This window comes from Neolamprologus multifasciatus, chromosome 8 (assembly GCF_963576455.1).
Source record: "Neolamprologus multifasciatus chromosome 8, fNeoMul1.2, whole genome shotgun sequence".
NCBI lineage: Eukaryota > Metazoa > Chordata > Actinopteri > Cichliformes > Cichlidae > Neolamprologus > Neolamprologus multifasciatus.
In genome coordinates this window covers 11,256,227-11,271,586 of record NC_140446.1, presented here as the reverse complement: position 1 = coordinate 11,271,586, position 15,360 = coordinate 11,256,227, and the positions used below count along the sequence as shown (strand labels likewise).

The 15,360-nt window shown below is 37.8% G+C and overlaps 1 protein-coding gene and 1 long non-coding RNA gene across 5 annotated transcripts; both read left to right on the top strand.

Annotated features, from left to right (window-relative positions):
* The first annotated feature begins 519 nt into the window (after positions 1-519).
* Positions 520-15,360, top strand: LOC146512563 (cadherin-related family member 1a). Of its 4 annotated transcripts, XM_085170557.1 has the most exons (18): positions 521-836; positions 1,080-1,082; positions 1,283-1,378; positions 1,735-1,880; positions 1,973-2,023; positions 2,289-2,378; positions 2,523-2,609; positions 3,820-3,936; positions 5,444-5,587; positions 5,676-5,754; positions 5,883-5,983; positions 7,006-7,209; positions 7,840-7,992; positions 8,556-8,720; positions 9,388-9,455; positions 10,769-10,997; positions 11,687-11,941; positions 13,939-15,360. In XM_085170557.1, exons 1-18 carry the CDS (start codon positions 776-778, stop codon positions 14,479-14,481), a joined length of 2,592 nt encoding a protein of 863 aa, XP_085026683.1. In that variant the 5' UTR covers positions 521-775; the 3' UTR covers positions 14,482-15,360. The 4 variants fall into 4 exon arrangements, with proteins under 4 accessions (XP_085026685.1, XP_085026683.1, XP_085026682.1 ...); XM_085170559.1 differs by lacking the exon at positions 1,080-1,082 and having other exon boundaries at positions 520-836; positions 13,300-14,054; XM_085170556.1 differs by lacking the exon at positions 1,080-1,082 and having other exon boundaries at positions 522-836.
* LOC146512564 (uncharacterized) lies at positions 9,462-10,600 on the top strand. The gene is made up of 2 exons (XR_014875742.1): positions 9,462-10,452; positions 10,492-10,600. It is a non-coding gene; the product is annotated as an uncharacterized LOC146512564 (long non-coding RNA).

Here is a 15,360-nt window from a genome sequence, read left to right as displayed (position 1 = left end):
CATTATGCTTTGTCTTTCGCCTGATTTGTCTGCTGGTAATTCATACTGGAAGGACATATTACAGTTTTAATTTTGTATTATTTATTTTATTTTCCATTTGTTCTTGTTTTTGTTTTTTGTTCGGCCACATGGTGTGATTGGCTTCTCTCCTTTTTATTTATAGGGTTTTAACAAGCCCATTAGTCACATATAGCCAAGGTGGCCTAAACTGCCCGCTGTTTAGGCCACCCTAAATGAGCAGGCAACTACCCTTGCCTGCTCATTTACCAACACTAGCCTTAGCTGCACTCATGAACTTACAGCCAATAAGCTTTCTTTAGATCTTGCAGTCTACTTTCCCCAGGAAACCTAGTGACCTGCCAGTTGCCCTGTCTCAGCACAAAAAACATGACAAAACAAACCGCTGATAATAACAACCAAACAAAAATCTGAGCTGCAAACATTTCCTATCAATGTTTCCAGACTAAACATGGATTCTGTGCCTCATGTGTGCGCCTGTCAAATTTGTGGCGAGGTGCGATGATCACACCATATTGTGTGAAACTTGAACTCTCGTCTCTCAATGATCCAAGAGAATTTGGAGTGAGAGCAGTGTGGTAGAAGATGTGTGCAGAGAGAAGGGATGCGTCACTGGATTAGTGCCTGAGACGCTGTCCCAGCCTCTTCCTACTTCTGAGCCTGCTGAGACGCCTCAAGAAGGGCACGACACTCACTGCTCGCTTTCCCTCCACCAAGCCTTCCACATGAGCCAGCCAAGCCTTACCTCCCCACCAGGATGAAGAAAGAAAAGAAAACGCATGCTTTACTGTTTCTCCTTATGCTTCACTTCACCTCGGGTAAGGCTCTGCTTTTCTTTTACTGTCTTTGTTGTGTGTGGTTAAGACTTCTTGCTCCGCACTTATCTGGTTAATCCTCTAACACAGAGAGGCCATGTCTGTCTTAGTGTGGACTTTCATGTTGCTTGTACTTCATAAATTTCAACATGCAATGCTGTTTTTGTCTGGGTCTTAATACTACATCCTTATTATTTCTAATTTAACTCTTTTTTCCTCCCTGCTTTCAATTCCTGCCCTTGTTAGCAAGTGAGTGCAACTCTTCTCACTGTAAAATAATAATTAAGGAGAAAAATAATTTGATGTTGTAAGAGACATTTGTGGGGTTTATACAGTGTATGGAGCAGCTTCCTTTTAGATTAGGTCATTGTTTTTCTTTTATATCTCTCTTCTGCTCAAATAATGTGAATTGTCTTTTTCTTTCTTATTTTTATTTTTTTATCACAAAGGGCAATCAGACTATGCTCCATATTTTTACGATAATGGTCCCAGCAGTACAAATGGAAATATGGCCTTGTTCAGCATCTCTGAGGATACACCCGTTGGTAAGGCTCACGTAAAATTACATATTTTTTAAAAATTATTATTGTTATAATTTAATATTTTTAAGTTTGGTATAATTTGAGCATGTTTTTACATTTAGTGTAGTTTGAGATGTGTGCTTTAAGTGCCTAAGTGTTGTATGAAATGATCTCACATGGTGCTAAGGCTCCAGCTAATCGCTATAAGATCTTTTGGATTGTGACGTACATCACAGTCTTACGGGAAGAAAACATTATGGGTAGAGGCTCATCTGACCTAACCTGTCAAACGTGCCTTTTACACTAGTGCTGCATATAGACACGTCACGTTTCTGCCCCATTTCAAAGGTTTTGTCCCTGTATGTGTTCTTTTCTCATAGGAACACAGATATATGTCTTGAATGGCACAGATCCGGAGGAAGATCCAGTACGATATGGTCTTACTTTTGAAAAGGGCTCTACAGAATATTTTAGAGTGGACCCAAAGTCAGGAAATGTGACTCTAATTCAGGAGCTCGACAGAGAGGTAGGCATTTTAATAAAGACTCCTGGTTTGGAAACAGACAAAAAAAAACCCCACTTTGGCTCAAAGTGACGTGACATCTTTATTTTTCATAGAAACAAGATGAAATCTCAGTGCACGTGAGCATAACGGATGGCCGTAATAAAGTAAGCTCTATAATCTACAGTGCAATTCAGTTTACAGTCACATTTTAATACTGCATTTTAACTGGAAACTCTATCATAAATATTAGGATTAAATAGTACTCCAAAAAAGTGCCATGACAGCCTGTAAAATCTATTTAACTGTGCATCATGACATTTTCTCTGATTGCTATTTAGATTATTTCTCTGCAAACAATGTAATTTATTATAAGCTGTAGCAAAAGCAGCTGTTTTGGAAATTTGTCATTGCTTTTCACGTGTGTTTCAGGTCGTTGAGACAGTGAGAGTCTTTGTCACGGATACCAATGACGAGCCACCTGAATTTCTAAATTTGCCTTTTATTATTGATATTCCAGAGGTATATTATATAAAATAACTATACAGTTACATGCATGCATTCTAGAGTGTTTTTTTTCCTGAATGTAATAAAAGTGTCAAACTAATTAAATAATCAAAATTCAATAATGTTTGAAAATGATTGAACTTTTTGCTCCTTTCCCAGGACACTGCTCCAGGAAGTAGCATCTACAAAGTCCAAGCAGTGGATAAAGATATGGGCTCAGGAGGAAGTGTTTCCTATTATCTACAGGTAACTTCACAGCCTCACTGTAATGTGCTTTTGTTACCATGGCAACTTCAAAACAACTTGAGTAGTAACTCCCAAATTGCAAATATTTTTGAAGTTGAACTGAAGTAAAGATGCAAAAAGTCACCAGTAAAATTCAGGCACGTTAAAGAAGCTGTTGTGAATTTTAAGAAGTTTTGTTTAAACTCAGGTGAAAAATGCCAACCACATATCACAAATTAGAAACTATATAATGCACAAAGATCCAAATATCATACTTGATTAATTCTGGCTACTGCATCTATGTTTACTGAGCCATCAGTCAGAAAAAACACTCTCCAAAATGTAGCAGCTAGGCTTCTACGGCAGCACGTGCGCTGAAAAGTGACCTAGTGTAACCTAGGCTAAAGTTAAAGCTTTTTTTAGCCACGTTGCACATGGCGTCCAGATGAATACTGAGTTGATTGTAAGAGAGTACTAATCACAGAGAGGGCTCTTTATAGCTTCACACCTCTTTACATCTTCCGCTCTCTTAACTCTCACATCCTGGAATACTCCCTGAAGTCTGCCAACACCTTTATCCTCTTAGAGCCCAAAATGTATTTAAAACTGTTAACAAGTTGGGGTTTTTTTTTCATAATTTTAGCATTTCATTTTTTTCATATCTTAATTTTTCTGTTTGTTCTAGGTTTTTTTTTTAAAGCTCTTCTCCGGTTTGATTCAATTTCTGCTTTGCAATCCATTTAAAAATCAATTACATTTTTTATTACCAAGACTGCAATGCTATTATAAGCAAATAGCGACACTTATAACTAGCGTTGTATGGGATAACCAGAGGTCGACCTGACATCACGAGCACTGCGCGTGATGGAGGGAGGAAAAGGGCATTTGAGTGATGGGACAGTGATGCAGGGAAAGATTAATCTCATACCATAGAGCAGTCTGGAAATCGTGTTACTTTAGTGGATTAAATTTCAATTACATTTGAGCATGGTATTGAAAGCTTAATAGGGGCTTAGGTTTGGTCTGGGCCAACAGCTGACAGCACAGTGGTTGTTAGTCTCCATGTGTCAATTGTGAGACAAAGCTACCCTGAAATGCCAAGGTTAAAATGAGCCAGGCTAAAACTGATCGGTACCATATCAGAATTAGCTTTATTGGTTTTCATTGCTAAATTTAAGTCGAAATAAAGCAGTCCTACTATCTTTATTAACTGTGACTGTTATATTATCAGACCTCCCCATTCACCAAGTTCACCATTGATGGACACAGTGGGATCCTCAGAGTCAAACCTGGCGAGACTTTGGACTTTGAGACCACACCAACGCATTTTGTGACAGTAGTTGCAAAGGTGAGAGGTCACTGTGACACTTTTACATTTGGGTTGTGCCTTTATTTGCTTAATCAAGTGGTCTTAATACATGTAAACACAGTAAGTAGCTTAGTTTGCAGGTATTTCTGTCCTCAAATGTAAAGGATTTTCAACTTTAAAGTCATGTATTTTTGACATGCAATTGCATCAATCATGGGGTTTAAAAAAGATAAATGAAATTGCAGTTTAAAATTATTTAATTCTAAGTAGAAAATTACATGAAATCTAAAAATTAGTTATTGGAGTTTATCAATAACATTCCTTCTGATACAATTTGTTCATATAGAACCAAATCCTGCATATTTAAAAAAAAAACAACATCAACAAAACAACAACAACAACAAAAACAACATTATACTAAATACACACATAACATAATTATGTTCTATGAGCAACCACTTGCAGTGACTGAGAGGAAAACATCATTTTAATATGAAAAAAAAAACTGCTGCAGAACTAGATTCAGAGTAAAAGTTGTTTTACCTTCACTGATTTGGGTGAGAGAAAAGCAAAGAGTGAAAAAGGGGAACAGGGAGCTAAAAAAAAATCTGTTGGGAAGTGGTGAGATTTTAACTTGCTGGTCTGCTGACGCACTGAAAGTCCTGCTCCCAAAAATAAGTATAATTTATCACTGTGAATAATAGTTATTAGTTATTATAATAACTATTATTAGTTATTAATATAATAATAATAGTTATTATTATAGCTAGTTTATTTTTTGTAGCCTCGGCTCTTGGCTACTTAAATACCTGGCTACGTAACATTTAGTAGATAATACAGTTATTAAAAAGGTAAAGCTATGATGTATGAAAAATATTATATTATAGTGTTCCCAATTAAAAATGAATTTCATTGCCTAACTTTTGATTTTTATTAAGGTGCAAGTTTTTCCTAGGTTTTTTTGGCCTTTTTCAACTTTAGTCGATAGACACAGTGAAGATAGGACAGGAAAACAGAGGCAGAGAAAGAGGGGAAGACATGCAGCAAAGGACCGTGGGTTGGACTCCAACCTGGGCCAGCAGATCTCAGCTGTATGGCATGTGGTCACCTGCTCAATGCACTGAACTAAAGTGGCAAATCAGACAATAATTGCTTCTAAAATTATACTAAACCATGAACATGTATCTAAAATCTTATGCATGTTCTTCTCATATTTCATTCTTTTTTTTCTGCACTTTGTGATTTTTAACAAGTTAAGAAAAAACAAACTCTTAACTTTTTCAAGCAAGACATCTCTTTAAAGTGCAAGTAACATAGCATTTATTAGGTTGGAATACTAAAAAAATGTATATTTTTGGTTAAACTAAATTTTTAGTGTTTTTTGTGAGCTGACTTCAACCTGTTGTGACAGATAACATGTAGCAGAGATTCCATAATCCCAACATGGCCAAATGTAAAATAAACTTAACCATGTCTTTGATTAAATATAAAGGTGTAGCTAATTATTCCATGTGGTAACTCTGCTTTTACCTTGTTGTTGTCACAGGATGGAGGTGGAAAGTACAAGGGGAAGCATCAGGTGTTGACTTCCACAGCCACAGTAACAATTAATGTTATTGATTCCCAAGACATGCCTCCATACTTTGTAGGAACACCATATTTTGGATACATCTATGAGGTCTCTGTTCCTGTAAGTTCTTGTCGCATTCACTTAAGTAAATTTGATTACGGTTATTGCTTTTGTGTCCATTATGTTGATGTACTTTTTTTACTTCTAGGGCTCTGAAATATACACAGTGTACGCTAAAGATGGTGACCAAGGCAATCCTAACCCGATACATTATTCCATTATTAATGGTAAGAACAATAGCAAAAAGAGAAAAGTGCAAGATTTAGTTACTTGCTCGTAAGGCAAAGGTGTGTTACTGTGTCTTCTTTTAGATTATGATCAGATTTCAAACAAAACTTCTATCAACACCTTTCAGGTAGTGATGGTGTGTTCGACATAAATAGCACAAGTGGTTGCATCACCCTGACAACTTTTCCATCTTTGCTGAAAAATGAGCTGTATGAAATCAAAGTCAAGGTAACAAGTTATTTTTTACTTATCTTCATGTTTAAAAGAAACTTTTCAACGCAGTAGCTTTTGAAACCACCTTCAGCAGCCATAAGTTGAACGGATAGATTTTTTTCTTTGTACGACTTTATTAGTCTCTCACATGGTTGTGGATGAAGTTTGGTCCACTCTTTACAATATTGCTTCAGTTCATTGAGGTTTGCAGGTATTTGTTTATGCACAGCTCTCTTAAGTGCCAATCAAAGTATCTTAATCAGTTTTAGGTCTGGCCTTTGAGTGGGCCATTACAGCACCTTGATTCTTTACCTTTTCAGCCATTCTGTTGTAGATTTATTGCTGTGCTTAGAATCATCATCGTGGTCCATGACCCAAGTTTGGCCAAGCTTTGTCTGTCAGGCAGCTGGGCTCACATTTGACTCTAGAAAGTAGAGAAAGGAGTTCATAGTTGACTCAATAATTGCAAGGTGTCCCGGTCCTGTGGCTGCAAAACAAGCCCAAATCATGACCCCTCCACCACCATGTTTCACAGTTGGTATGAGGTGTTTGTGATGATATGCTGTGTCTAATTTCCACAGATGTGGTGCTGTGGATTATGGCCAAACATTCACTTTGATCTTGTCTAGCCATGGGACATTGTTCCAGAAGTCTTGGAGTTTCTTCAGACACAACTTTGCGAACCTAAGCTGTTCTGCTATATTCTTTTTAGACAGAAGAGACTTCTGGCAAACCTTCTAAAATGTGTTGGTCAGGTTTTGCCTGGCCTTGGGGTGTATTTTCTGGGATGTCCACTCCTAGGAAGGTTGCTACATTGTGTTAACATACACCTGAATGCTCCAGACCAGCAAAATTCCAAAACTTGTTATCGTACAGAGGTGGTCTCACTGATGATTGGTTAAATAAATGCATTTGATCTTCTTCTGGAATAGTTTTTTCACAGGACTGCATAGAGTCCCATGAAAACCTTTTTTCACCGGTGCTTCTTACTCTCATTGACTATAATTTTATTTACTTGTGTATTTTTTAAACTGAAGGCATCTGAGGTAGGCCCAAACAATGAGCTCCAGGACTATGATGTTACCACAGTGACTGTCCGTGTGGTTGATCTCAACAACCATCCCCCGACCTTTTATGGAGAAAATGGGCCACAGAACAAATTTGAAGTCACCATGTATGAGCATCCACCTGCAGGGGAGATCCTCCGCGGCTTCAAGATCACAGTCAATGACTCTGATCAGGTACATGAATTCCCAAATTGCAAATATCTAACTCATCTTTGATTCATTCCTTGGACATGCAGCACTGTGCCATTACTAATCAATAACTGTGATCAAAGGTGGTGCAATAATATTAAAATTTAGAGAATATTAGCCAGTTGACAGATCCATTTAAAGAAATTACATACAAAGTTAACTAAATATGTGAAAACAAACATGTTGTGCAATAATGCAGCCCCAAAGTTGCAAATGTCCAGCAAATGTATTGAAAGTAAAAATGTCACTCACTATGCCACCATGGTTAGTCTCCTCTACCTGTTTATAATAGCTCATGTAGCATTACATGACACTCTTATACTCTTATTTATGTGGTGGCAACAGCTCAGGAGGTAGCGTAAGTTATTTTATAATCAGAAGTTGGTGGTTGCTCCAGTCTGCATGCGAAATCCTTGGGCTAACTGCGAACCCCAAGCGTGTGAGTGTGTATGAGTGTATGTCAGAAAGCACTTAAGCATAAAAAAGTGTTTGTGTGAATGGGTGAATAAGACATGTTGTATAAAGTGCTTTTAGTGCTTAGGTAGAGTAGAAAAGCGTTATAAAAGAACCAGTGAGTTTATGTAATGGATTTCTGTATTGTGCTGACATTTTTAGGGAGCAAATGCCAAATTTAAACTGAGGCTAGTTGGGCCGAGCCGAGTGCTTCGTGTGGTTCCCCAGACAGTCCTGAATGAAGCACAGGTGACCGTCATTGTGGAAGACACATCCGGCATCGACTATGAAAAGGGGCCAACTCTCTCTTTTAAGGTGAGGCACTGTATGGGCAATATTACAACAAGTTATTATTAACAAGTGTCAAAGAAATAATCCTGCTAGTTATTTTACTGGGTGGGTAATCTCTTTTGATTACTAGGAAATATGATGAAGACCTGCTGTCATTTTGATTAATGGCTTTAGCCAATGAATTAACTGCATTTTCATTAACTTAAACTTTGCCTGTATACTAATACTTTGCGAATGTTGCAACATAAATACATAGCTCACCTTTTGTAAACTGCCACAAAGATAATTTACTCCAATCATTTGTGCTTTATAAAGGACCCAGGCTAAAAATCTATCTATCAATATGACTGTAGATAAGCAATAACAACATGAGCGCCCTAGTAAGTCTCTGATTTATTTCACTGACTGCAGTGACATTAATTTTAAAAATCATAAATCAAATCTGAAAATATTTTCTTTGCTAGGTTTACAGTTTCACAGAGTAGCCAGTGTGGCTTTAGATATCTGTCTATCCATGAACTCCTTGATTATGAGTTGACTAAAGCTTTCAGCACTAATTTAATCACTCTGAGTGTGTCTTCTTGCAGCTCCTGGCAGTGGAGATTGACACTCCTGAACGGTTCAGCGCAACAGCGGACATAGTGATCAACCTGCTGGACACAAATGACAACATCCCTAAATTCACATCTGAGTATTACATCGCCAGGGTCCCTGAGAACTCTCCTGGAGGCTCCAGTGTTTCATCTGTAACAGTGAGTCAATCACAGTTAAACTCATCTTTAACCTGATCAAAGTGATTATATAATCCATCTTTCCTCTATTAAATGCATATTGCTCAGCACAGTTCATTAGATAAAAGCAGATTGGTGCCAGACAAAAATAGGCTTAGCGCTCTCTTGCTTCAGTTTGCTACTCCTGGTTATGAAATTTGTTATCTCCATGTCACAGTCTGGCATATGTCCTATGTTACTCCTCATCGAGGGGGATTATTAAAAAAAAAATTGGCACATTTGTCCCTTGCTTGTCCTCATACTGTAGAAACCCTGCAACCAGGCAATGTGTCCAAGTTAAGCAGTGAGAAGTAAAAAGCTTAATTTTGCTTCAAGGTTAATCATGTTGACCGATGCTTGCTGAACATCCCCTCGCAACACACTCTATATGAGCTTAAGACCCTATCTAGTTGTCCACAGGGGGTTTTAGTAAAAATAAATGACACAAAAAATTATTTTCAGTCACCTTAAAGTAATCATATTTATTTAAGTTGCATATCTATACACTATTATGATGTAATTTTCCAAAAAGGTAATTAAAAATTTTTAAAGTGTAATTTTTTGATATTTTGTTGTGTAAGCATGAGTATGTATGTGTGGTATGTAGGAGTATGTAGGTGTACAATCGCCTTCCTTTTTTTCTCTGTAGGCAAACGATCCAGATTCCGGGTCTTGGGGTGAAGTCAAATATACGATTTATGGATCAGGATCTGATTTGTGAGTATAAACCTTTCATTGCTGCCAATTTAGGTTCATTCTGATCAGATCTTTAATTCTGGCATTTCCACAAAATGCATTTCACAGCCTAAAGTTATTTTGAAAGTATGAGTCAAAAATTCTCAGAGGCTCAGGGTGTTTAGTGCCAACAGGACACTAGTCTTGAGTCATCTTTGTGTCTTTGATGAAAGAGGTAATCGGGAAACTGGTTTGATTGGCCCCTCTGCTGCACAAACAGCTCGCTCTAAAATGGCTGTAAGATGCTGGCTAATCTCCTAATTGGATTGGTAGGTTAAAAATAGAGACCCTGGCCCATCTCACATAGGCAGAGCCAATTAATATGCAATGTGACAGCTGGAGCCACAGAAACGGCAGCTTTGAGAAGCAAGGCAACATACAGCGAAGGGAAAGTGAGAATTTATGCCTGTCTGCAGGCTGCAACCTGAGTTAATTGTGTGAAAGTTATCAGTTCCAAGGAAACTTGTGAAATTACACAGCGAAAAACAAGACAGAAAAGTCTGCTGAATAAAATGGCTGCATGCCCAATGTTGAACTAGAAGGCACTCAGAAAGCTCCTGGCAAGCTTTAAAATTAGTAAACCTGCTGTGTGTACGAGCAAGTATTTATTCCTTATTGTATCCCTGAAATTGTTATGAATGTGTTTTTAGGTTAGAGAAATATAACAGCTGGTAAAAAATTAAGCCCTACAGGGTATAGTCAAGTTCTCCTGATTAGTGATCACTTTAAAACAACCTCTGAGAAGTCTGAAAATCTCAAATATACATTCACAATGTTTGAAATGACAAAATAGTTAGAAGCTTTATGGTTCCAGATCTGCAGAAAACACAAACAGTGTATAACAATAAGAAAAAATTGAAGAAAAAAAACTATTATTGTGTAAATCAGATTTCTCTACAGATGTACATATGCATTTCATATGCTGGAGATCTGTCTTTAAGGAAGCAACTCATTAAACATATTCTCCCTGCAAATCAGGGTTCAGGATTTTTCACCCAAACAAATAATGCTTCATAAGCAGCAAAAATTTACAAGTTTGTTTTTCCTACATGTTTTTTAAATCAACTGGATTAACATCTGAAGCCTTACAGTACAACACGTCTGTTCAACGAAGGCTGTAAAATTGTTTTTTTTATAGCAAAGTGTGAGTCATGTAGAGATTCACAGGGAGCAATGAAAATCTGTCACTTGAGCTGTGAATTACGATGCCTGTATTAGAAACGCCTGGTTAGTTGAGATGAAGCTAAATGGACATCTGTGGTTGTGACTCATGCACTGTGTGATCTGAACTGCAGGTTTTCCATTAACGCTTCATCAGGCCTCATCAGCACACAGCCCTGGACCAGCCTGGATGCAGAGGTCAGGTCAAAGTACAACTTTTATGTCAAGGCTGAAGATTCAGAGGGGAAGTACAGCTTGGCTGAAGTCTTTGTCACAGTCACTGACATGAACGACCACGCTCCAGAATTTGATGAAGTGCTCGTGGAGAAGACGATGATTATTGGCACGCCTGTCAAAATAGAGGTACATTTTGCTTTGAAATTGATCTATCTCGTCTCTTTTAGCTTAATCTGTGATTCTACTTTCACCAAGTTTCAGCTTTTTTGTTGTAAACTGAATGTTTTGGGAGCTTAGATAACACTAAACATTCAATGTATTGAGCTTTGGTTCGAGAAAAGTTATGATTGCATAATTTGGCATCAAAAGACTAAAATTTGGGTGTGTGGAGCTTTCTAAATTTGTTAATATTCCATGGCTATAAATACAAAAACCACTATTTGCGCCTTTCTGATAAAGACTACAAAAAACAGCTGTTTAAAATATATTCAGTTGTGTGGATTAACTAGAAATGTGTAACTAAATTAAATAAAATTTGATTTCAAATCTAAGGAAAATCTGAAGCCTGCAGTGGATGTGTCTGCATTAATACCTGGTTTAAAACACTTCTTAGAAAGTAATCAGTGTGACTAATTAAAATTATTAATAGGGAAACAACAATTCCATAGCCTTTTTTTATTTCATAAGTACTACAGATGATAAGTTGACTCATCTTAAAATGTATGCATATATGTGCCAAAGCTAGGTTAAAGAACGACATATTGCATGCAATATGTCAAATCTAATGCATTTTACCTAAACATCACAGCCTAAGAATAAAGATTTATTCGTTTACATTTTAACTAAACGCTATTGATGCATGATGCTTTTTACAGGCCATGGATGAAGATGCGGAGTCTCCAAACAACGTCATTGAATACTCCATCATGACCGCAGATCCTGACAATGCATTTGACATCAATGCTGACACTGGCGAGATCAAGCTGAAGCCTTATATTAAGTCTATGGAGATTGTGCAGAACATCACCAAGCAGAAGGACTGCAAGTGGTCTGTGGTGGTCCAAGCCAGGGACCGAGGCTCCCCGTCCTTCAGCACAACAGCTGTGGTCAACATCGATATCACAGAGGCGGTAAGACTTGTTCCGACTCGGAGCATGCTTGCAGTGCTTCCTGTCCCAGAGCTGAGCTGTAGACATGCATTTTAACATGAGTCAATAGGAACTGTTGCCATGCTACTATATGCTTCTGCTAAATCAGCATCCTTGTTTCAGCTAGTCACAATTCACTAAGTTCATCTACTTTAAAGGATAACACTGGTAATTTCTTATAGTTTATTTAAAGATCAGAACCAACAATAAAGTTTCCCACTAAGAAGTGAAAAAAAAAATCCATTAATTCTAACTGGACTATCAGGTTCTAAATGTAATCTAATTTGTGGTTTTAAATATGAATCATTATAGAGTTTTAAAACCAATTAACTCTACATTTGTAGCTTTCCCTTTCAGAACAAAGTTTTATCATAAAAAATTATTTGGACAAAAAGACAGTTTTAACCATTCTGGGAATGATCCACTGTACAGTCAAAGGCCACTTCATTAGTTACACTTTTTCATTTACTGGTTAACACAAATATTTAATCAGCCAATCATTTGGGCTCACCAAATAAGACAAGAGGAGACTCAAAAAATGTTGCCTAAACCGATGAGTCACAATTGTTGCTGCAGCATCCAGATGGTAGGTCAGAATTTGGCATGGGCAACATGAATGCATCAATCCATCCTGCCTTGTGTCAGCAGGTGGTGGTGATGGTGGTGTAATCATGTGGGGAAATTTTTTGGCATACTTTGGGTCCCTCAGTACCAAGTGAGCATTGTTTAAACACCACAGCCTATCCGAGTAATGTTACTGCGCATGTCCATCCATTTATGGCCAATATGTACCCATCTTCTGATGGCTGTTTCCAGCAGGATAATGTGCCATGTCACAAACCTCAAATCATCTAAAACTGGTTTCTTGGTCATGACCTCCACAGTCATTCAATAGAGAACCTTTGGGATATAGTGGAGCAGAAGATTTGCATCTTGGATTTGACACCAACAAATCAGCAGTAACTGTGTGATGCTATCAAATCAATACTTAGCTCTGAGGAATGTTTCCAGAACCTTTTTGAATGTATGCTTTGGATTATTACAACAATTATGAAGGCAAAAGGGCCAAAGCCCACCTAGTGCTGGCAAGGTGTGACTAATGATGTGGCCAGTGAGTATATATGGTCACGGCTACACATTTTACTTGTTGATGGAAAAATTCACACTCATTTTGATCTTTGAAATATTGATATAAACTTTAGCATTATCCTTTGAAGTTTTTGTTCATTTGCATTGATCCATATTTTTCTAATACTTTTTGTGTTTTCATCCTGAATCCATTCTTTCACTCTCCATGATGTTTTTGGTTCTGTTTGTGTGTTGTGTATCGTGCTTTTCAGATAAAAGGTCGAGTTGTTTCATACTTCATGGGCCTCAGCAAGCGTCCGCTGACTGTTTTTGGAATTTTTTTGAGCATTCTCACGTCCCTCGTTTTACTAACAATCTGCATATCCACCATCCTGTACTGTAACTCAGTGAAAAAGTCCCGAATCAACCCTGAGAGTAACTACATTAAAGTGGTCCGCAGAGTCAAGTGAGAAATAACCAATGCCTGTCCTTTTTCATTCATGAACATTAAAATAATGTTTATTGGCTGGGTTAGGTCTGTAAAAGAGTACTGGAGTACATTGAAAGAAAAGTCTTTTTTATTATTTACTATTTTTACTTCCACTTCCACTTTTTTGGTCCCATGAACTGGTCATTATTATTGTTTAGCCCTCATCAGTCAAAGAGAAATCCTAATGCATCGCACTGCCAGACGCATTCCTAAACATTAGAGACATATGTAGTTGCTAGCTTTCCTGTATTGTAGGGCAGAGGATGGAAGTCTGGGTGCGAGTGTGAAAGTGCTAGAGTGTTCATAGATATGTTGTTTGGGCCTCCTCTGTCAGTGCTTTGGCATCCAATTTCATGTTTGCATGCTTTTGACAAATACTTGGAATTCAGGTTCAAACTGTTTTATTTATGCTCTTTTACAGACTCCTCTCAAGGGGCCTATGGCAGCTTTTTTAATGAAAAGTAGGGACAATCCTTTAAAAGCTCTAGGCATGGTCACTTTTATCATTAGTGTTTTGGTAGGAGGGACTGTCTTGATCTCTACGGCTATGTACATGCGCAACTCAAAGTCCAACAGGATCATGCCAGCACGCCGCATCATTAAGAGGCGACCCAGGGACCAGCAGCCTTGGACCTTCAAGATACCTGTTATTAAATTCACCAACCCTGGAGAAAAGTTCCTCATAACTGACCCGGAGAGCAGCCTCCAGCAGGAGACAGGCAGCCCCCGGCTGAAGCCTCCACCTCCCATTGCTCCCTGTCTTCCGCCTCCACCTCCCTCTAACGCGCGGCCCAATGAAAGGCCACGTGCAGTCCCAACAATATCTGGCGCACTGGCATCCAAAGGCTCCAAGAAGGCTAAGTCCAGCCGCCGTAAGGAGGGAAACATCAGCTCTGCTTTAGTGTCGGAGCTTAAAATGAAGCTTGAGCAGAAAATACACGAGAACAACCAAGGTTATTATTAACTTTAATGCACAAATATCTTCTTTGATGGCTCTTAACTCACTTCATCCGAGTTCTGTGTGAGGATGAGGTTACGTGAGCCTACCTTTATGTTATTTACAAGCAAACAAAAGAAGAGAGTGGTTTACATAATTATGTCTTAAGACAAGATAGAAGTGGGCTGCAGTGTATTCTCAGTTGACCTGCTTTAGATAAAAACAGGAGACAGCTTGAGTCAGCAGTACAGTACTAGATAATTCACCACACTGCCATCTTGAGGAGGATTATCATTTTAACATTAAGAAGCATTACAAGAAATTGAAAGCTGAGAAGTTGCTCTTTTGTATGATGAAAATGTGCCACTTTGGTTTTCACAGTAAGAGCATCTTGCTTTTATTTTGTTGAGTGAGTAACTGTAGAAAAATGCTTTTATATAAGTGGATGTGGATCTATTTTAATTGTACAGCTCTGTAAATATGGCAAAACCGCAGCTGTATCATGATGCAGTAAATACAGCAAAGTCAAAATTAGACTGTCTAACTCCTCTTGAAGGATGTTGTTGATAAAAATCAGTCATATGCTTGAAATTTTTGAGCTCAGATTACTATTTATATAAGCTGCTTGGACACTTAATTCATATGGGTATTTAAATGTAGTGTCAAAAATATAGGGTCTTTGCACTGCTACTTTCCATGTTACTTTTAAATGCCTTCAAATGTAGGCAAATACAGTGTCATCACTGCAAGAAATATGATGTTCCTGATTCTATCTTAGCTTACTATTGTAAATAAGTTTAGAAAAACTATATATGTTACATATAAATAACACTTGCCTGGTATTTCAAAGTAACAGATTTGTACTGTCTTTGTACTGTCTTGATTTTGAATAAATATTCAAAAATA

Bases quoted from the DNA above. Each gene is read 5' to 3' on its own strand.
- LOC146512563 (XM_085170557.1), top strand. From the start codon at position 776: ATGAAGAAAGAAAAGAAAACGCATGCTTTACTGTTTCTCCTTATGCTT. The intron at 3,937-5,443 runs GTGAGAGGTCAC...TTGTTGTCACAG, and splicing joins TTGTGACAGTAGTTGCAAAG to GATGGAGGTGGAAAGTACAA. The intron at 7,210-7,839 runs GTACATGAATTC...TGACATTTTTAG, and splicing joins CAGTCAATGACTCTGATCAG to GGAGCAAATGCCAAATTTAA.